General features: G+C 36.4%; 2 protein-coding genes across 3 annotated transcripts; both read right to left on the reverse strand.

Moving 5' to 3' along the window:
• Positions 1-4,761: 4,761 nt before the first annotated feature.
• On the reverse strand, positions 4,762-12,833 carry LOC106351927. Of its 2 annotated transcripts, none has more exons than XM_048736721.1 (12): positions 10,590-12,833; positions 7,529-8,182; positions 7,272-7,442; positions 7,019-7,189; positions 6,746-6,934; positions 6,485-6,658; positions 6,225-6,305; positions 5,959-6,144; positions 5,727-5,879; positions 5,520-5,648; positions 5,328-5,441; positions 4,762-5,225 (listed from the first exon to the last, which is right to left on the reverse strand). In XM_048736721.1, the coding sequence occupies exons 1-12, from the start codon at positions 11,226-11,228 to the stop codon at positions 4,917-4,919; spliced, it is 2,970 nt and encodes a 989-aa protein (XP_048592678.1). In that variant the 5' UTR covers positions 11,229-12,833; the 3' UTR covers positions 4,762-4,916. The 2 variants fall into 2 exon arrangements, with proteins under 2 accessions (XP_048592678.1, XP_048592677.1); XM_048736720.1 differs by having other exon boundaries at positions 6,225-6,401.
• A 407-nt stretch (positions 12,834-13,240) lies between these two features.
• Positions 13,241-21,304, reverse strand: LOC106350455. Its single transcript, XM_048736725.1, has 12 exons — positions 20,330-21,304; positions 17,547-18,642; positions 17,024-17,469; positions 16,773-16,946; positions 16,522-16,704; positions 16,281-16,448; positions 14,980-16,191; positions 14,797-14,884; positions 14,313-14,715; positions 14,127-14,211; positions 13,981-14,045; positions 13,241-13,876 (listed from the first exon to the last, which is right to left on the reverse strand). Exons 1-2 carry the CDS (start codon positions 20,976-20,978, stop codon positions 17,990-17,992), a joined length of 1,302 nt encoding a protein of 433 aa, XP_048592682.1. The 5' UTR covers positions 20,979-21,304; the 3' UTR covers positions 13,241-13,876; positions 13,981-14,045; positions 14,127-14,211; positions 14,313-14,715; positions 14,797-14,884; positions 14,980-16,191; positions 16,281-16,448; positions 16,522-16,704; positions 16,773-16,946; positions 17,024-17,469; positions 17,547-17,989.
• Positions 21,305-21,402: the final 98 nt, after the last annotated feature.

The raw sequence follows: 21,402 nt of genomic DNA on the forward strand, positions 1-21,402 counted from the left end.
CATGTCGCAACCAAAACAAAAGTTTACTTACCAAACGAGAAATTGTCCGAAGTTCCAAACAGAGAAAATGCTTTATTATATAAGTGATTTGAAACTTGAGCAAACTAAGGAAGGAGACGCACCCAAGAGCCAAAGGCAGAGAAGCTAAGTAAGACGCAACAGTGACGTTAGAGTCTTGGTAATGAATAATGATTTGAATGAATGGCCATTTCCTCCACCACTACGTCCCCTTCCTCTGGTAACCGTTTCCACCAGCATTACCACCTCGGGCTCCTCGACCCCCTCGATGAGCTCTCTGGTTCTAGTGGGATCCACGTGGCACATACTGTAGCTGATAATCTCTATTTGACCACCACTCCTTGGGTCACTGACTCATCCTTCAAACAAAAACACCCATCAGATTCAGTCTCGAGCAATTAACTCATTTTCAGAATAATTTAGAAATCCACATTTCACTGGATTACCTTCTTCTGTTGCTCAAAATGATGACTAACAACAGATTCTTCTTCTTTTTTACGGTTTGATGCATGCATCTTCTTCCTGACAACCCATAATATATATATTGACAACTGATATATATAGTATCACACTACAAACTAAGTATAATAGCCAAGACAGAATTCTCAAAAACTATAAGAACAATAACTAAAGAATGTACTTTTGTCCATCTTATCCAAACAAATTACTTTGCAAATGATCACATCACACTTATGTTCAATCACAGCTCAAGCTTAGACAACCTCTAACAAATGAAACTCGATCTCACACCTCCTCCACTAAAAAAAGCAAGTTAAAATCGACCCCGATGACACCTATAGGACCGGTATGTGAAAAGAACCAGGATCTTGTGGTTGCGGACCTTCTCTGCCGAGGCAGCCGAGAGTGGAATGTAACTAGAATAGAAAGCCTCCTGCCTCAGTACCTGCCTAACATCATGAGCATTAAACCAAGTGTACTGGGAGCTCCAGACTCCTTTGGTTGGTTAGCATCGAAGTCGGGTAACTACACAGCTAAATCGGGGTACTATATTGCAATCACAATGGATCAAAAGGAACCATTTCCTAACCAAAGCCTCTACCAAGCCATATGGAAAGCTAAAATATCCCCAAAACTTCAATTATTTCTCTGGAAAATAGCTAAGGGAGCTCTGGCCTTGGGGGAGAACTTAGCAAAGCGAGGACTTCTTTCCAACGTAACATCATGTAAACACTGTGGGGACTTTGAGACAACCGACCACGTTTTTCTACACTGCAGCTTCACCAGGCAGATATGGACAGCACAATGTTGGAAGCTGAATTTCAATCCATCAGACTGCACATCTTTCAGTGAAGCCTTTATGGCCTCGACGAGACAGATCAACCTCCCACCGCTGGGAGTGACAGGAAATCTATTCCCGTGGCTATGCTGGGGAATTTGGACGGCGCGAAACTACCATATCTTCGAGAACAGAGCCTCTCTACCTGTGGACATTACCTCGAGATCAATCAAAAACGCAAGGGAATGGACGGAAGCCCAACTAAGCTCGCCCCCACCCCTCCACTTGGACAGAGCCAAATGAATACTATACCAGCAGGAACGACATGTATGATCTCTTGCTGTTCTGATGCTGCATGGCAGGCGACGACAAACAGGGCGGGTTGTGGTTGGATTTTCACAGATCATCGTGATGAACGGTTACTACAGGGGACGGCAACATTCGATCACACAGTGTCCCCATTAATGGCGGAAGCCTTGGCTGTAAGATCAGCACTCCTCCATGCCCTCGAAGCGGGGTACTCAAGAATCTGCTTAAAACCAGATTGTCAAGCCCTCGTGGCTATTATCACCTCGACGCATCACCCGACAGAGCTCTACGGAATCACTCGGAACATCGAGCATCTATCACTCTCCTTTGACTGCATTGTTTTTACTTTTATTCCTAGGAACCTTAATGTTATGGCTGATTCACTTGCTAAATCAGTCTTGTACTTGGCCACAGCCAACTAACTCTCTGCTGGACTGTTTTCCTTAGCATTTATAATATTGGTGTTCAAAAAAAAAGAAGACATTTGCATCTCACACAAAGCCTAATCTCATCAAGAAGAAGAGCATAAAAGTGAATACCAATTGTCACCAGCAAGATGGAAAGAACCGTAATTAGCAGTTGCAACCTCTGCTTGAACTACCATCTCAGATGTAATAGTGAAGTAATTAGAACCCGTAATCATCATCTTCAACTTCTCTCTCAATAAGCCAAAACCATAACAAAACATGTAAGATGAGAAATCTTTTTTCTTACACGAAACATTACAGTTCGGTGCAATCAACTGGTCCGAGTTAGCTTGCCACAGCCTAGAGTGCTCGATGCAACGCTCCAAAGCGTTCTTGTGAGACAAACCCGAATCCACGGGTCTAGACTAGATATCGAATCAAGATCCTCATCGCATAGCAGCAGATCAGTAGACTCATCGGTAACAGTATCATAAACCAAGCAGAACCCTCTCCTCTCTCGTGTCATCATAATTGACGCGAGCTCGTTTCTGCGACTTCACGTCGAAGAGTGAGCCAAAGTACAATAATATATTCACTTCACTAAATCCTCCAAATGGGGAGTCTCCTTTACGACCGTTTTGATCGGAGGAAGCATGGTGATGAGTGCCATGACTGCTCCTTCACCGGCCTCTGAGGTAGCAGTAGTAGTAACCATTGTGTTGGACTTGTGTATGAGGTTGATTTTAACCGGCAGAGAAAATCACTGCCGGCGGTGGACAAGGAAGAGAGAGAAGGAGGAGGAGGTTTGTTAGTTTTTTCATTATGGTTCATGGGTCATTATAGTTCAACTGGATTTGAACTGGTTCCATCAAGTTTGATCGGGTTAAACTGAATTTAATGATATTCTGTAAATAATATGCATATTCTTACAAAGATAGATCATATCAAATAAAATGTTTCAATACAATAATATTTAGTAAAATTTAAAAAATAACAACTAAAATGTAACAAAGGTATTAAAATAATTTAATTAGTTCAAATCTAAAATCAGTACGAAAAGCATATTTAAACTTTTTATCATTAAATCTTCATCACTCTGAATCTTCATCACCTTCTTAAAGATTATATACAAATTAGTTTAAAAAAATGTTGGAAGAAAACAATTATTCTGTTCTTTTATAAATTATACAAATTTTAAAAACATAAATGTTTCGATTATTAAAGTCTTCAACACAAGTGATGATAAAATAAATTTAAACAAAGTAAGAAATAGACAAAAACAATATTTTGACTCAAAAAATTAAACTTTGTTAATCTTGTGATTTGAGAGTTGTGGAGACATCAAAAGAAATATATGAGGAACAATACTTTATTGATCTTTCATAAATCCTATTTTTACTTTTTTGACATCAAATCCTATTTTTACTTTAAAAAGGAAAAGTTCATTTTTTACAAAGAAAATTTTGGTTTATATACGAACCGGAGTTTGGCCGGTTTATTGGGTTACCGATTACCGGATTTTTGACGGTTCGATATGGATTTTTAACCGGTTCAACTTTAGTTGGATTTTAACACTAATCCACTCCAGATTATTTTTGGTTCATGTTCAATTCGGTCTGACCGCCGGTTTAGTCTGGGTTTAAAAACACTGTTTTTTATTGTTTTGTTGGAGAAATAGGAGATGTTGAAGTGTCTGATTGAGTTCTTAAATATAATTTGATGATTGATAAAGAAGGATAAATCCAGTAAATGAATATCAAGTGAGATTATTCTTCCTTTAGTAAAAAAATTAGAAATAAGGAATTATGTTGAAATTAGAAAAACAATAATATGTAACAATAGTTTGCAAATTATTAAGATTTTGGGTTGGTAAAATAAAAAAGAATTTTTTTTTTTTGAGAAAGGGCTTAATTAAAAAAGAAAGTTTTTGATGGTGTAACAATCCTCTTCTAAATCTTGACAGTGTTATGTTCACGTTGTTACTGGTTTCGTGATTAAACCTTGTTGCATATATTTGTGAAGTACTGCTATAATATTTCTGAATGTTTTTTTTGTGTGCGTGAATGTAATTTTGAAGTGCATGGTTCTCTAGCTTTCTGACTCCTATATATCAAACTGCTCTAGGAACATGCTGTGTAGCTGGACAAATGAAGCTATTTCCAACAGATATGTTTAAGGACCATTCCAATGGCTTGCTTGAATCTTCACCAGCTTCATCGGATTCAACGACACAAACCTTCGTCCGTTTCATCTTCTCGATTTTTCTAATTTGGGCTAAGGCCTAGTTTTACTCTAAAGGCAATTAGGATCTTTGATTTGGGTACTTAATCTTTTGGGCTGATTAACTGGGCTGGCTGAGCCAAAAACACTAGCTGGAAGGTTTGTATCATTTTATTTTTTCTGCAATTTAAATATGAAATTACGTTCAAAAAAAAAAATGTGCATCCTACTAGAGCGATGCGCTGAAAATTTTACGTACACATAAGACCTTACGGCGATGCATAGCGAATGAGGCCACTCATGCTCTCAGATGACTTCACGGAGTACTTCAACTTCTTCTTTTTATTTTTGTGAAACTAGTACTTCGACTTTTCACAAGATTAAATTCGTTCTTATAGTTGTTTAATAACGGTTTCAGATGATTAAACAACTTGTTATATATGATATTATCCCCAAAAATGTATTCAAGTTCTTTAGGTTATCAAAATCTTACTACGTTTTTATTTTTTACTAAGATTGATTAGTGCTTAAGCGCGAAGACGACTTTTATCTCAGTGACCATGAGTCATGTACCAACTACCAACTCTTATTATCTTATTAGTTTCTTATAAGGTTCACCAAAAACTTCACCACACAAAAAGCCAGTCACTCATTTGCCAATGGTGGATTTTAATAAAAAACGAACAAGCCAAAGGTTCAATAACTCTATATATGAGAGCTTTAAGTTAAAAACGATTCTCACGTCTCTCATAGAGACTTCCACTGGAGGGTAGTAAGACGAGATGGAGTATTCCATTGTTAGGAGGAAGTTGCAAACGAAGAGGAGACAGCTTGCCACTTAAGGGGTTGCGAGTGCACACCACAACATCTTCCAAGCATGTTTCTTCTCGTAGCGTCTGAGTCAGCTCTGCCACACTGTTTCCTCTAAATGTGAAAAAATATCCAGCAGTTGATTTGTTTTCCATGTGTCTTTCATCAGCGATACTATAATAGATAGTTCGCCCATTCGGTTTTAATGGAGGAGATTCAACAGACTAGGCAAAACATAATTAAAAAAAATAAAAATATTATTACAACAGTAATTTTAACTTTGCAAAGTTATTTTGGTAATTACACGAAAGAAAAAAAGTACTTACATTTCCATGCAGTATTTTCTTTGACGACATACTAGACTTCATCGCCACTTTGAATGGAGGATTAATATGATAATCGACAGTTTGTACATCCAATTTTGATGGAGACTCATCAGACTAATCAAAAATAAAAATTTGTAATGGTGGTAATTTTAAAATGGTGTTTTGGTAATTACAAAAAGAAAAGGTTCGCACCTCTGAGTCCGATTTGTCTGAATGAGAAGACGGAGTCTTCGAATGCGGAGAATTTGACGGCTTCTTATGTGGTGGTGGATGCAGTGTCTTCTTCCACGGTAGAGTAGAATTCGATGGAGACTCATCATACTGAGCAAAATATAAATTTGTTACTACAGTAATTTTAGATTTATAAAAGTGTTTTCTTTGTTACAAAAATATACTCACATCTGAATCTGATCTGTCAAAAAAAGAAGACGTCTTCGAATGATGAGAATTGGATGGCTTCTTTGAAGATGAAGTAGACTTGATCATCTCAAACTTGAATGAATGATTAATATGATAACCTTTCTCATCCGATTGCGATGGAGACTCATCAGACTAGTCAAAATAAAAATTTGTTAGTGTAATAATTTTAATTTAAAAGCATTTTTTTTAAGTTACAAAAAAAAATACTCACAGTTGAATCTGATATGTCTGAAGGGGAAGACGGAGTCTTCGAATGAAGAGAATTTGACGGCTTCGAGTGAGAAGGCGAATGCAACATTTTCTTTGAAGATGGAGTAGACTTGTTTTCTGTCTTGAATGAAGGATTGATATGATAAACGCTGGTTTGCTCATCCCACTTTGATGGAGACTCATCAGACTGCTTAAAAAAAAAAAAATGTTACTACAGTAATTTTATATTTAAAAATGTGTGTATGCTAGTTACAAAAAGGTACTCACATCTGACTCTGATCTGTCAAAAATAAAAGACGGAGTCTTCGAATGAGAAAAATTTGATGGCCTCCTATGCGGCGACATCTTCTGCGAAGACGAAGTAGATTTCATCTCTGCCTTGGATGGTTTATTAATATGATAATCAATAGTTTGCTCATTCGGTTTCGATGAAGACTCATCAAACTAGTTAAAAATAAAAAATTTGTTATAATAGTAATTTTAATTTGAAAGGGTGTTTTGTTAATTACAAAAAAAAAAATACTCACATTTGAATCTGATATGTCTGAAAGAGAAGAAGGTGTCTTCGAATGTGAAGAATTCGACAGCTTCCTATTTGGTGGTTGATACAACGTCTTCTTTGATGATAGAGTAGACTTGAACGGAGGATTAATATGATAATTGATAGCTCGCCCATCCGATTTTGATGGAGACTCATCACACTGGTCAATATAAAAAATTTGTTGCAGCGGTAATTTTAATTTTTTTTAATAAAGTGTTGTGGTAGTTACTCAAAAGAAGATGCTCACATCTGAATCTGATTTGTCTGAAACAGAGGACGAGGACTTCGAATGCGTCGACTTCAACGGCTTCTTATATGGTGTCGGGTGCAGCATCTTCTTCGGTGACGGAGTAAACTTCATCTCCGTTTTAGACGGAAGATTAATATCATCATATATCAGGAGGGTTTGCCCATTGGATTTCGATGGAGACTCAGACTAATCAAAATATTAAAAAAAAATTGTTGTGACGGTAATTTAATTATAAAAATGTATGTTTGGCAATCACAACAAAGTACTCACATCTGATTCTGATAGGTCTAATAGGGAAGACAGAGTCTTCGAATGTAAAGCATTAGACAGCTTTCTATGATGTGACAGATGCAGGGTGTTCGACTTCATCTTCGCATTTAAGGGATGATTAATGTGATGATTGTTTGTTAGCTCATTCGATTTCGTTAGATACTCATCACACTAGTCAAAAGAAAAAGAAAAATTATATATAGTGAAAATTTGATTTTAAAAATGTTTTGATGATTACAGAAAAAGTACTCACATCTGAATCTGATTTGTCTGAAAGAGAAAATGGATTCCAAGATGGCTTTCTATGTGGGGGCGAAGGAAGTGTCTTCTTTGATGAGGGAGTATACTTTATCTCCGCTTTGGATGAAGGATTAATATGATAATCGATAACTCGCCCATCCACTTTCGATGGAGACTCATCAGACTAGTTAAAATAACAATTTGTTACGGCAATAAGTTTGATTATAAAAAAAGGTGTTTTGGTAACTAGACGAAAGAAAAGATACTCACTTCTGAATTAGATATGTATGAGAAAGAAGACGGAGTCATGGAATGTGAAACTGACAGCCGAAAATTTGATGGTTTCCTATGCGGCGCTGGAGTCACTAACTTCCTTGGCGACGGAGTAAACTCCATCTCCTCCATGAGTTGAGGATTAATCAAGATCTCAACAACATCAACCTCCCACGAGATCGACTCCAGAGTAGCGGAACGAGGATTATCATGTGTGACGGATTTTCTCCTCGGAGGAGGTCCATCGTTAGCTCGGAGGTAGTTACCATATGTAGACTTGAGCAAGATTTTAGAACCTTCTCTCACTGGTTCCCACTCAACAGACGAATCGAGCCGACTCGGCTTTAACTGCATCACTTTCTTCCCCGTAACTCCGAGCAAGAAACGCTCATTCGAAGCGGTTAAGTATTTGCCGTAACAGCTTTTAAGACGGATGACATGATAGGAATGGCTAACCAGTTCAACGGTCCATTGAGCATTTTCGGTTGATCCGTTTTTACCTTGAGACACCGTTTCTTCGTTTTCATCCGCGGTTAGATACTTGTTGTGACTGCTACACATTCGAACAGCTTTTGCTTTCCGGAAAAACTCCACTGCTGATACTGTTTCCGTTTCGTCGAAGCTACACGTCTTCTCTTTTTGTTTCATGTTCTGTGAAAAGTAAACGAATGGGAAAATATGTAAGAAAACTTTATTGTGGTTTTAGACTTATTACTGTTGCATTTGCCACGTTTTAATTTCCACATCAGCACTTTATGAATTCAAGAAATGTATTGTCTAATGAATAGTTCTAACAAAATGTGAAGCATGACTACATGCCCGGCCTAAATTACAAAAAAAACCTACATGGCCGGCCTTTTTCTTCCTAATAATGTCACTATGCCATTAAAGTATGGACTGCAAAAGATGATTTAAGGGAATATTTAGAGACATTAAACAAACAAATTGTAGCCTAGACATCAAACATCCACAGCGACTAGGGCGAACTCTCTCTCAGACACGGTTTCCGAGGCGGCCGCCTCCTCTTTTCTTCTCCGATCAGAATGGCTGGCCGTCACCGGATCTCTTCTCCTTTGTTCCTCTTCGCCGCTCCCGATCTGCATTGCTGCGACATGTCTCCTCTGGCTCCTCATAAGGGGATAGCATCGAATCTCCAAATGCAGAGGATGTCTTGGCCTCCTCTGATGACTCTGCTTATCCTACCGGATCCTCCAGATCCGCCGGACCCCCCAGATCTACTTCGTGCTCTACATTTTCCGACTGCTGACTCGCTCTTCATATGCAACCAATCATCGGTGCGTCTCCACAGAAGGGGTCTCCTTTCCTCTTATCTCGCTGCCGTGCTTCCACCGCCCAACTCAAGTCAGTTCAGTTTCTCCATATCAGCCGCCAGCTCTAGTTTGAATACGATAAATCTGTTGATGAGCTTTGCTTCTTACTGTGGTGTCGTTCTTACCTCTGATATCTTGATCTCAAGCAACGCCATGAAGCTCTCTGGTGGCCTTATTGTCCGACGAGGTAGACCCGTATCCATCTCCGATCCGTGTGCCCTGCAACAACTATTCTCCTTTGGGTTCTGGACTACAACGGCGAGTCCCACCGGACGTGGAGAGTTAGATCCGTCAGCGCTTTCTGGTGAACAAACAGAGAACCGCGGCTCCAAATCCAGGCATTTCAGGCCTTTTGACTACGGTTCCAGAGTTTTTCAGCTCTTGCCGGCCAATGTCAAGCTTTCCGAATTATTCGAGATTCACATAGTCTCGTCGGGAAGTTCAGTCGGTGCTAGTACCGAAAAAGGTCAGTTCGCTCCTCCATTGCCATGTGCTCTCACTCCAACTCCGAAGTATTGTGCAAGGAAACTCGACCGTCCCAAAACACTCTGCCTCTCACCCGACGTTTGCTCAAACACGCTCAAGCAGAACGAGTGCGATGACTACATGCTCAGGTCTATTCTGGTTACAAGTTATTGGCTTCAACACGGTAATGTTGAGGTCCAAGATTTTGACCCGATCAAACCGTTCAATCCGTCATCCAACTCCATTGTCCTAAACGTCCGTATGAAGGCTAAGCTAGCATTTGAGATTCACATAGTCTCGTTGATAAGTTTTGTTGAGGTTAGAACTGATCGCGCTTGCTTCATTTTCAAATCAAGTCAGATAGGGCTTCATTTTCTTGGTCTTGCCTATGGTTTTAGAGCTTCTCACCAAAAGCTCTTGCTGATCAACAGTCCATCCGCTTCTTATTGGTGTTTCAACGTCGTCTTCGACTATCAATTGTTCTGTCGAACAATCGCCTTAGAGATTAAGGTGAAGTTTCTCCATGGGGTTCTTCATCTTGTTGAGCTTGACTCGCCTCTTATAGGGTATATCTTTCCATGTTTAGTAATGCTTTCTATTATCGTTGTACCGTTTGAGCATGCTCCGGGATCCTCTGTTTCAGTTGTAAACTTTTATGCTCATTGAGCTTTTAATATAAGCTTGTGTTACAAAAAAAAAAAAGGGGAATATTTAGAGAATATATGTCTAAACTCTTTTCTCGCAAGAATGACCAAGAAAGGAAATTCATGAGTGTGGGACTCTCCTATTTGCTTCCTTCTTCTTCCATAAACACATATACTCTAAGAGTCTAAACAATTTTCTAGACAGAAAATTGATTCCAACCTATACCAGCTAGAGCATGATTAATGGAGAGTTTTTAGGGTGGAGTTCTTAACGGAATATAAAAAACCGTATAAAAAAACCGTTTCTTAACTTTTAACTAAAAAATTTAAGAACCAGCTCTTAAATATTTAAGAACCCCTATTAATCATAGAGTCTTAGACTCTGTTTAGAACATTGCACTTAATTAAGCAAAAGAAAAAGAGAATCAATCAAAGCACAATGTAAACTTTTAATTAAAAAACTTAAGAACCGGCTCTTAAGTATTTAAGAACCCCTATTAATCATAGAGTCTTAGACTCTGTTTAGAACATTGCACTTAATTAAGCAAAAGAAAAAAGAGAATCAATCAAAGCACAATGTAAACTGAACTTTTGATAGTTAAAGACAATGAAACTTACAAGTTTTGGGGACCATCTCGGAGACGTTGAACGTAAACCCAAAGAAGCGAACCGACCTAAACTCTTCTTTGGCCTGCCGCAAACGGGTGACCCAGGCGCTGACCAGAAACCCAAACCGGGGAGATGTGGGGAAAGCGGAGAAGAAAGAGAGCTCTTAAATCCATCAGACACGTTTTCAAGATCAAAGCCATCAACGGTAATAACATACCAAAGCAACCAGTTCTTGGTCTTCGACATAGGAGGCTCGTCGTGAGTAACTGACTTTCTCCAAGGCGGCGCTCCCCCGTTAGCCCTCATCCATTTCCCGCACCACGATTTCAGCTTCACCGAAGCCCCGTATCCCCCCGGTTCCCAATGCGTTTGGCAATCCATAGGGTTGTTAAACGACTGCGTTTGAGTCACTCTCTCGCCGGTCGTACCTAATAGGAACGGTTTACTGCTAGCCGTTAAGTACGTGCCGTGGCAGCTTCGTAGTCTGATCAGCTTCGGTTTGCCAATGACGGTCTCCACCGTCCAAATGGCTAGCCGTGAACATCGTTGACGGCTTTGACGGATGGTTTTTTGGTCCTCGTCCGCGAGTAAAAACATATTATGATGGCTCAGTAACTTAACGGCGTTGCCTTTGGAGAACAATTCCATTTCTTTTCGAGGTTTGAAGAAGCGAAATGAAATGGAAACAAAGAGTTGTGTTTTGGTTCTGTCAAGGAAGGAGAGGTATGAGGATGAGGACGTCTTCAAGGTTGCTTATATAGATTAATAGTTTAAATGACATAAGAAGCCTGGCTGAAAGAAAACTATTGTAAATTAATATTCGGAGGTGTTATTCAGTTTGTAACTATTTAGAAACTTCTGAAATGATACGACTAATTGCAAACTGATTAATACGTCCAAATACTAACTTGCAATAGTTTCATTGACTTCATAATAGCTCCAAATACTACTTCTGAACTAAATAATAATGTTGGTTTTCAATCTAGATTGTTTATATTAGGAGTATAAAACTAAGTGACTCTTCCGTATCCACAAAATAATTAAATCATAACAATTATCTAAATTTGTTAGATGATACTGTCTTATTTTCTTAATTACATGTGTGATTTTGGGTATTATAATTATGATTAGATTAATTATTCATTTTGGCTATATTTAATTACATTCTTCCAGCTTCCAAGTCAAACAAAAATCTTTTAATTCTACATAGGTGAAAATAAATTAATTTTGTTAATTATATTTAGTTTAATTTTCATTTTTTATTTGTAATTATATGTTAAAAAATTATGCGTAATTGTTTTTTAAAGTATAAATATATATATATATTTATATATATATGTGATTTTTTGGCATCATATATATATATATATATATGTAAATATTTACAAAATAACTAAATAGTAATGGTTGGTTAATTGTTATTTCATTTGTTTATAATTCGTAAGTCATTTTAGAATTAATGTTTATGGAAATTAGGAAACAATATAATATATTGGAAATTAGGAAATAAAATTATTAAAAATACTTTTATTATATTAATAAAAATGTGACTACAAGTCTGATATCCTTGGTTATAAATTCTGATTATTAGAAAAGAAGCCACTCAATGTTTTTAAAATAAATTATATATCCATTATCAATATTTAATTTTATTTTATCTAAATTTCTATATTTCAAAAGTGGAACTATTTTTTCACAAAAATCAATCATTATTTATATAATAAATACTTATATAATTGGTATTTTAAAAAATTTACAGCTTGAATATTCATATATTTAAATAGTATAAAAAGATAAGATATTTTTTATTTTCCAATATCTTCTTTTTGTTTATTTTATTTCAGAACAATGAATATATGGGTAACCCAAACTTCATAATTGGATTAAAATGCCATATATTTTAAATATGAAAACAGAATACTTTTAATGGTCATGTTAATAATTTTGTTAAGAGAATGTTCATATATGGTATATATTAGTGTAAGAAATAAAATAAAATAAAACGTTAGGCGGTGACTTAGTGTTTAAACGTTTTGTATAGGTCTAGAGAATGAATGGATTATTCGAGGTCTAGGTGGACGAGAAGTAAACTAATTATTTGTTTATTTATTATATATTGTTAATTTTTTTTAATTTTTTGGTTTAATTATAAAATTATTTTTAATGAATTATAAAAATTAAATTAAATATGAAAATAAAAAAGAAATTAGTCAAATTTTTGGACTTACACTAATATTATTATTTGATTTAACCAATTTACACCCGTTATTAGACCAATTTGGACTAATTTTAACTGATATATGACGGCTTAAATCGATTTGAACTACTTAAATCGGATCGTAAAAAGATTGTTAATTTTGCTATATATGACTGATTTTTTGCTTAGGTGTATGATCTTAAATCGGATCGTAAAAAGATTGTTAATTTTGCTATATATGACTGATTTTTTGCTTAGGTGTATGATCGATTTGTAAAATATCGAAGAAAACAACGGAAAATGACCGTTTGAAAAGAAAAAAACAAAAACAAAAAGAACAATGGAAAATGAAGAACATGAGGAGGTACATGTAACTGCACGTGGCCTATGATTTGGATAAGCTACTTTTAATGTTCACGTTGATAATTTTGTGAAAAGAATGGTTATATTATAGAAAACAATAGAAAATGGCCGTTTGAGAAAGAACAATGGAAAATGAAGATCATGAGGAGGTACATGTAACTGATCATGGCCTATGACTTGGATTAGCGACAACCGAGAAGTATAAATATCAACGTTTGACTTTTGTTTTTAATATTACCTTTGTGGTCGACGTCAAGCTTTCAAAAGAAATAGTCACCAAATATTGTTTTCACTTAAAAACTCATGAAACTCCAACCATCATCAGGGTGATGCATCATGCATGTAATAGCAAAAAAGTCATAACATTATTTTTATGTATATTAATTAATTACAAAATTACAGTATAAGACATCTCGAAGTTTCTTAATTAGGTGATGCAACATGCTGGAAAAAGATCATGTAAGCTTTTACAATATGATCTTTACTAAAATGTCTATATATTCAAGCGGCAAGTTGATATAGAATGTTCAAGGTCAACTTTTACAATGCCCATAACGATCCAAACTATATTCAACAAAGCGTTAAAACATGTCTAAAGAATATAACCAGAGTGGTTGCTGTTTATTTTTTTGTGTAATCAAGCAAACTTGAATATGAAGATTCCAACACCTTTGTTTTCTACATGCAGTTACAACAGCTTCTGTATAATATGCCCTTACTTGATGTAACTCTTCTCCTGCCACATAACATCAACTTAGCATAAACTAAGTAAATAAGATGCATCTATCTTTCCACCGATAATCAACAGTTGTGCGCATATAAAGTGACTTAAAAGAATACCAGCAAACGCCACAAGAAAGGATCACCATCTCTCTGCTATATCCTCCTCTCCAGTACTTTAATCGCTGCAAATTCAGTGTTCAAAACGCAGATTTAGCTGCGTAAATGAAAAACCAAGCTAAAGAATAGTGTATTTGGGAGCTTACCAGTGGAAGATTGGCCGGTGAGTAATAGTAATGTGTACCAGATTTCATTAAAAACATCTAACTGTAGATCTGATGCCTCAATCACCTATTCCGAGCCCAAGAAAAAGGCCAAATTATTGTTTTGTTCAATATGTAATGATTTGATAAATGATATATATATCTTATTAATCCAAGATCATGTGTTACCTTATGGTCGGCAGCGTCAAAGTTAATTTGGACTGAGCAGTTCTAGAGCTCTTTTGTAGTTTCCTTTTCCATATTCATAAACAGCTTCAGCAAGCTGACGTAAACTAAGAAAGCCGATCTTATGATGATATATAAAAAACACAAATAGTCCCAATAGTTATAACTCATGGGTAACAAGAACGAACTAAACGCTTTCTGCATCAACTTTTGTCTCTTTTTGCTCATTTTATGATTATTACATGTTTGTCATAATTAGATGCGCGTCAAATGATAAATCAAGAAACAAAACTTCATTTGAACAAAATGTCAGAAAAGAGAGTGGCACTGACCGGGAAATGTTGCCAACTTTAATCAACGCCCAAATTGTTGTAATGTCAAAAAGCCACTCTTGGTACCACATTGCCTGAACATTGAAATCGCGCAAACTTCAGAAGAAGTCCAAATGAATGTATAAAAATGCAAGGTAAAGATAGATACTACTTACTTGATTATCATATATTTCTTGTACTTTACTTATGAGAGAACCTCCTACCAAGTAACAGACAGTGTCATGCCACCAGTTATGTGAATACCTAGTTGAAACGTTGCAAATGTTTGGGTGTTTTTAATACGTTTCTTGAGATGATCAGAAGATGTAATTCTGATTTGTCTAAAAATGAATTTGCACCTTAAGGAAAAGCAACAATCCCATGAAGCTGACCATCCTTTCATGAATTTTACTGCATTGTTGAACCGACATTCAGTTTGAAGAACATGACACAACATCCCAAAACACACAAAAATGAAAAGCTTGCATACCACGTAACAACAAAAAGATAAGGATAATAAACGTTTGAAACTCACGCATTGATGAGCCCAAAAGTTGTTTTGTTGATCTCATTCCCTTTCCTAGCAGCTTTCTCAGGTTCCGCTAGATGACCAAGCTCCAATAAGGGGAATGCAAGCATACCATAAACATAGTCTTGTTCTTGATTCTCCGGTAGAATCTACTAAGTTATAACCAAGTGAAGTAAACTAAAGATAATGATTGAATCATGAAGTACCTGTCATTTTGATCAACATTTGAAGTACCTTCTCGAAAAGAGGCAAAGGGAGATCAGGTCGACCCATATATAGAGACACAAAATCTCTACTCTCTTCCAGGATAGAAAATCTTTGGGAAACTTTTCATAGTGAATGAGACCATTCATGCTCTCAGATTACACTTGTTTTCACAAGATTAAAGTCGTTTTCATAGTGGTTTAGTGAACAATTTTAGATGATTAAACAACTTGTACTATATCCCCAAAATGTAATTAATTTTTTTCAATTATCAAAACTATTGCTATGTTTTTATCTCGTACTAAGATTGATTAATGCTCAAGAGCGACGCCGACTTATATCTCCGTGACCATGAGTTCTGTACTAACTACCAATTATTATTATCTTATTAACTTCTTATAAGGCTCATATCACATGCTTCACCAAAAACTTCACCACACAAAAGGCCAGTCACTCATTTGACAATGATGAATTTAACAAACAAACAAACAAGTCAAAGATTCAGTAACTCCATATGAGAGCTTAAAGTAAAAATTGATTTACTCACGTCTCTCTAGAAGCTACTACCACTGGAGGGTACTAGAACCACATGCAGTGTTTCGTTGTTAGGAGGAAGTTGCAAACGAAGGGGAAGCAACTTGCCATTTAAGGGACTGCGAGTGCACACCACAACATCTTCCAAGCATGTCTCTTCTCGTAGCATTTGAGTAAGCTCTACCACGGTGGTTCCTTTAAACGAGAAAATATATCCACCAGTTGATTTGTCTTCCACGTGTCTTTCATCAGCTATACGATAATAGATTGTTCGTCCATCCGGTTGCAGTGGAGATTCAACATACTAGTCAAAATAAAATAAAATTTTATTACGGCAATAATTTTAGTTTTACCAAGATGTTTTGTTAATTATACAAAAACAAAATTACTCACATCTGTATCTGATATGTCTGAAAGAGAATACCGAGTGCTAGTATATGAAACTGGCAATGAAAAATTCCTATGTGGCGGCGGATGCAGGTTCTTCTTCGACAACATAGGAGGCTTCTTATTATGATTCCTGATAGTTTGCCCATCCAACTTCGATTGAGACTCATCACACTAGTCAAAATAAAAAAAAATTAGCAGTAAATTTAACTTTAAAATTCTGTTTTGGTACGTAAAAAAAACTCACATCTGAATCTGATATGTCTAAAAGAAAAGATGGACTCTTCAGATAAGGATTCAATGGCTTCTTATGCGGTGGGGGATGCAGCGTCTTCTTTGAAGACAAAGTAAGCTTTCTCTCCGCCTTGAAATGATGATTACCATGATTATCCACGGTTTGCTCATCCAATTTTGATGGAAACTCATCAGACTGACAAAAATAAAAATTTGCATTAGTAATTTTAGATTTATAAATTATTTTGTTAAATTCTTACTCACATCTGAATCTGATCTATCGAAAATATAAGACGAAGTCTTCAAATGATGAGAATTTGACGTCGGCTTCCTATGCGGTGACAAATGCGTCGTTTTCTTCGAAGATGAAATAGACTTTTTTTCCGTCTTGAATGGATGATTATTACAATAACCGATCTCATCTTGAGACTCATCAGACTAGTAAAAATTATATTATATTAGTAATTTTAAATTTAAAAGAGTGTTCTGCATGTTAATTACAAAAAAAAACTCACATTTGAATTTGATATGTCTAAATGAAAAGTTGGGGTCTTCGAGTGAGGGGAATTTGACTGCTTCCAACGAGGCAGCTGATGCATCATTTTCTTTGAAGACGGAGTAGACTTCATTTCCTTCTTGAATGGATGATTAATATGATAATTGGTAGTTTGCTCATCCGATTTCGATTGAGACTCATCAGACTTGACAAAAAAAAGAAAAAAAAAGTTATAGTAGTAAGTTTAGATTTATAAAAGTGGTTTGTTAATCATAAAAAGGTACTCACATCTGACTCTGATTTGTTAAAAAGAGAAGATGGAGGAGGAGAATTCAATGGCTTCCTATGCGGTGACACATGCATCGTCTTCTTCGAAGACGGAGTAGACTTCATCTCCGCCTTCAATGGTTGCTTAATATGATAACCGATGGTTTGCTCATCTAATTTCGATGGAGACTCATCAAACTAGTCAAAATAAAAGTTTGTTATAATAGTTATTTAATTTTAAAATTGTCTTTTGTTAATTAAAAAAAAGTACTCACATTTGAATTTGATATGTCTGAAAAAGAAGAAGAAGTGTTCAAATGAGGAGAACTCGAGGGCTTCCTATGCAGTGGCGGATGTAATGTTTTCTTTGAAGATGGAGTAGACTTCATTTCCACCTTGAGTGGATGATTAAAATGATAACTGATGGTTCGTTCATCCAGATTCGATGGAGACTCATCAGACTAGTCAAAATAAAAACTTGTTATAGTACGTAATAACTTTAATTTTAAACAGATGTTTTCTATCAATTACAAAAAAGTACTCACATCTGAATCTGAATGAGCAAACGGATTCGAAGACTGCTTCCTATGCCGCGGTATCTTCTTTGAGGATGGAGAAGACTCCATACCATCCGATTTTGATGGGGACTCATCAGGCTAGTCAAAATAAAATAATTGTTATGACAGTACTTTCTAGGTATAGAAAGGTGTTTCAGTAATTAAACGGAACAAAAAAAAAAGATACTCACATATGTATCATGCATGTCTGAGAGGAAAGGTGGAGTCATGGAATGCGAAACTGACAACGGGGATTTCGAAGGCTTCCTATGTGGCGGCGGAGTAAACTCCATCTCCTCCTCCGTGAATAGAGGATTCTTCAAGATCTCGACGATATCAACCTCCCACGAGATCGACTCCTGAGTAGCCGAATGACGTTTATTATGCGTGACCGATTTTCTCAACGGAGGAGGTCCACTGTTACTGTTAGCTCTGAGGTACTTACCGTTTCTCGTCCTGAGCAAGATCTTAGACCCTTCCCTAACCGGCTCCCACTCAACAGATGAATCGAGTTGAATCGGCATTAGCTGAATCACTCTCTTCCCTTTAGCTCCGAGTAAGAACCGCTCGTTCAAAGCGGTTAAGTATTTGCCGTAACAGCTTTTAAGACGGATGACATGATCCGAATCGCGAACTGGTTCGACGGTCCACTGAGCGTTTTTGGTTGATCCCTTTTTTTTCTGAAACACTGTTTCTTCGTCGTCCGCCGCCGCTAGAAACTTGTTGTGGCTGCTACGTATTCGAATAGCTTTTGCCTTCTGAAAAATATCCATTGCTGATACCGTTTCGTTTTCGTTGAAGCTCCATGTCTTCTCTTTTTGCTTGAACATAGTCATGCTCTGTAGAAAGAAAAAAAGAGTAAATGAATGCGAGATTTATCATTTACGTAATGAAAAATAACCATAGGGCGAACCCAACAAAGGACTGCATGTGGTGAGTGATACAAGAAATCTGGAAAAGTCAGACTTTGCTGATTGGATTTACAATGTTTCTATTCGCGTGATGTTTTTAACACCAAATCAGGATTCTTTTGTACTAATTATTTTACTTCCCAAGATTACAAATTTAATGTTTATTATTTTTAATGTTGGAGTTAAATCTGAGAAAAAAAACCATTTTGTTATACAGTATGAAACTCTATTTCAACAATTTTCAGTTAAAAATACCTTCAATCATTCAGAATGTTTTTTTTTTGGACAAAGAATCATTCATAATGTAATATTCCGGTTCTCAATTAAACAAAAATATTGGGAGTAAGTGAGACGATTGTTCTAATAACAACCAATAAATTGATAAATGATACAAAGCACAGCTCTAGCAAAGTCTTCTTCTTGTCACCTCAATGGGTTTTCTCTCTCTTCAATTTCCTTACGTTTTTTTTTAAATTTGTGAGCTCACTCAAATTTTGATTTACTATGTTTTAATTTATGAAATAATTATATTACTTTTAATAATATTACATTAGCTTTTTTTTACATCAATAATATTATATTAGCTAGATATTCCATGGGAACATGGGAACATCTTGCCGATAATGTTGCTCTAAGTATCCCTACAATGCATATCATGTTATTTTTTACAAATTTCATCGTGGTTCTCTTGCGTTAGATACTTAGAGTAAGCGCATTAATGAACTCACGGTTAGGGTTCACAATTTGATTTTTTTATTATTATTTTTTTATTTTTTGTTTGATTTTTTTTTTAAATAAAAAATAAAAAATAAACTGACCAATAGCGGGGCCTGCTAAACAGTAACGACCCAGGTTCATGCGGAAGGAGCGTGGCGAGACGGGATCATGCATATTGGATTATTTTAATATTTTACTTTTCCGGTAACCGTGTGAACTCCAGTTTACAATCGCCAATGCACTTGATCTTAGTTATGCAGTTTATATGTTAAAACTAACTATCAACAGAGTTGTATTATGATATGAATTGTGTTTAACAAAATGTAAAGCATGACTACATGGCCGGCCTAAGTTACAAAAAAAAATACATGGCCGGCCCTTTTGTTCCTCAATGGAATAAAAGTATTGATTGCAAAAACAGGACTCGATCGAAATTTTTTTTTTTAACTTAATCTAAGCGTTTGTCTATCAAAGCTTGAAGATTGTAGAAGTTTGGCTAGCCTTTATTAAGAAAATTGCTATGATTTTCCTTTTTTTTTGTTCCTTATAATGTCACTATGCCATAGAAGTTTGGCTAGCCTTCATTAAGAAAAGTGGCTATGATTTTTTTGTGTGCTAGTAGGTTCGTGAACCGAAATCATATATGTAATATGTCCATATATTCTTCTATAAGTTTCTAAAATTTTATGAATTAATATGGTAATTAACCCCTCATACTTTTCCATCTGATGCATGCCAACCAATTTTTTAGATGTACAACTTGTCTAAGTTCAGCTAACAATAACAACTCTTTGTTATACTTCATCTAAGCAACAACAAAATCAACCAAAACACAATATAAAATGAACTTATGATAGTTAAAGAGAGTCAAACTTACAAGTTTTGGGGACCATCTCGGAGACATTGCACGTAAACCAAAAGAAGTGAGCCGACCTAAACTCTTCTTTGACCTGACCGCAGAAACGGGCGACCCGGGCGCTGACCAGAAACCCAAACGGGAGAGACTTGGGGAAACCGGAGAAGAAAGAGAGCTCTCACATCCATCAGACATGTTTCCAAGATCAAGACCATCAACGGCAATAACATCCCAAAGCAACCAGTTCTTGGTCCTCGACGTATGAGGCTCGTCGTGAGTAACGGAGTTTCTCCACGGCGGCGATCCACCGTTAGCTCTCATCCATTTGCCGCACCAAGATTTCAGCTTCACGGACACCCCATTTCCCTCCGGTTCCCAGTGCGTTTGCATATCCATAGGGTTGTTAGACGACTGCGTTTGAGTCACTTTGTCACCGGCCATACCTAACAGTAACGGTTTACTGCTCGCAGTTAAGTACGTGCCGTGACAGCTTTTTAATCTGATCAGGTTCGGTTTACCGACGACTGTCTCCACCGTCCAAACGGAGAGCCGTGTATATCCTCCTTTACGGCTTTGACGGATGTGTTTTTGGTCGCTCTCGGCGACTAAAAACTTATCAAGATGGCTCCGCAACTTAACGGTATTGCCATTGGTGAATAACTCCATTTCTTTTGAGGTTTGAATAAGAGACCACAAAAACGAGAGTTTTTTTTTTCTTGGTTTTGTGATGGAAGGAGAGATCTGACCCTGAGGAGGAAGAGGAAGGCTTTATGGTTGTTTATATAGGTTAATAATTAAAATGGGACATAAAAAGCCTGGCTGAAAGGGAACTTTGTACGTTAATATCCGGAGGTAGTATTCAGTGTGCAATTTTTTAGAAAATTTTCAATTGAAATGAAGAAACAACTAATGTTAAATATTAATCAAATGTGGAAGTTGGAAGGAAATCAACCAGTAAAGAAATGTAATATTTCAAAATAGGGTTTTTAGTAATTAAACCCCTCAACTAAAGATGAATCGTAAAAAAAACCCTCAACTTTAAATCCTGTGAAATAAACCCTCAACTTTAGTTCCGTTAACATATGTTACC

This window comes from Brassica napus, chromosome A7 (genome assembly GCF_020379485.1).
Source record: "Brassica napus cultivar Da-Ae chromosome A7, Da-Ae, whole genome shotgun sequence".
In the NCBI taxonomy this organism is placed as follows: Eukaryota; Viridiplantae; Streptophyta; class Magnoliopsida; order Brassicales; family Brassicaceae; genus Brassica; species Brassica napus.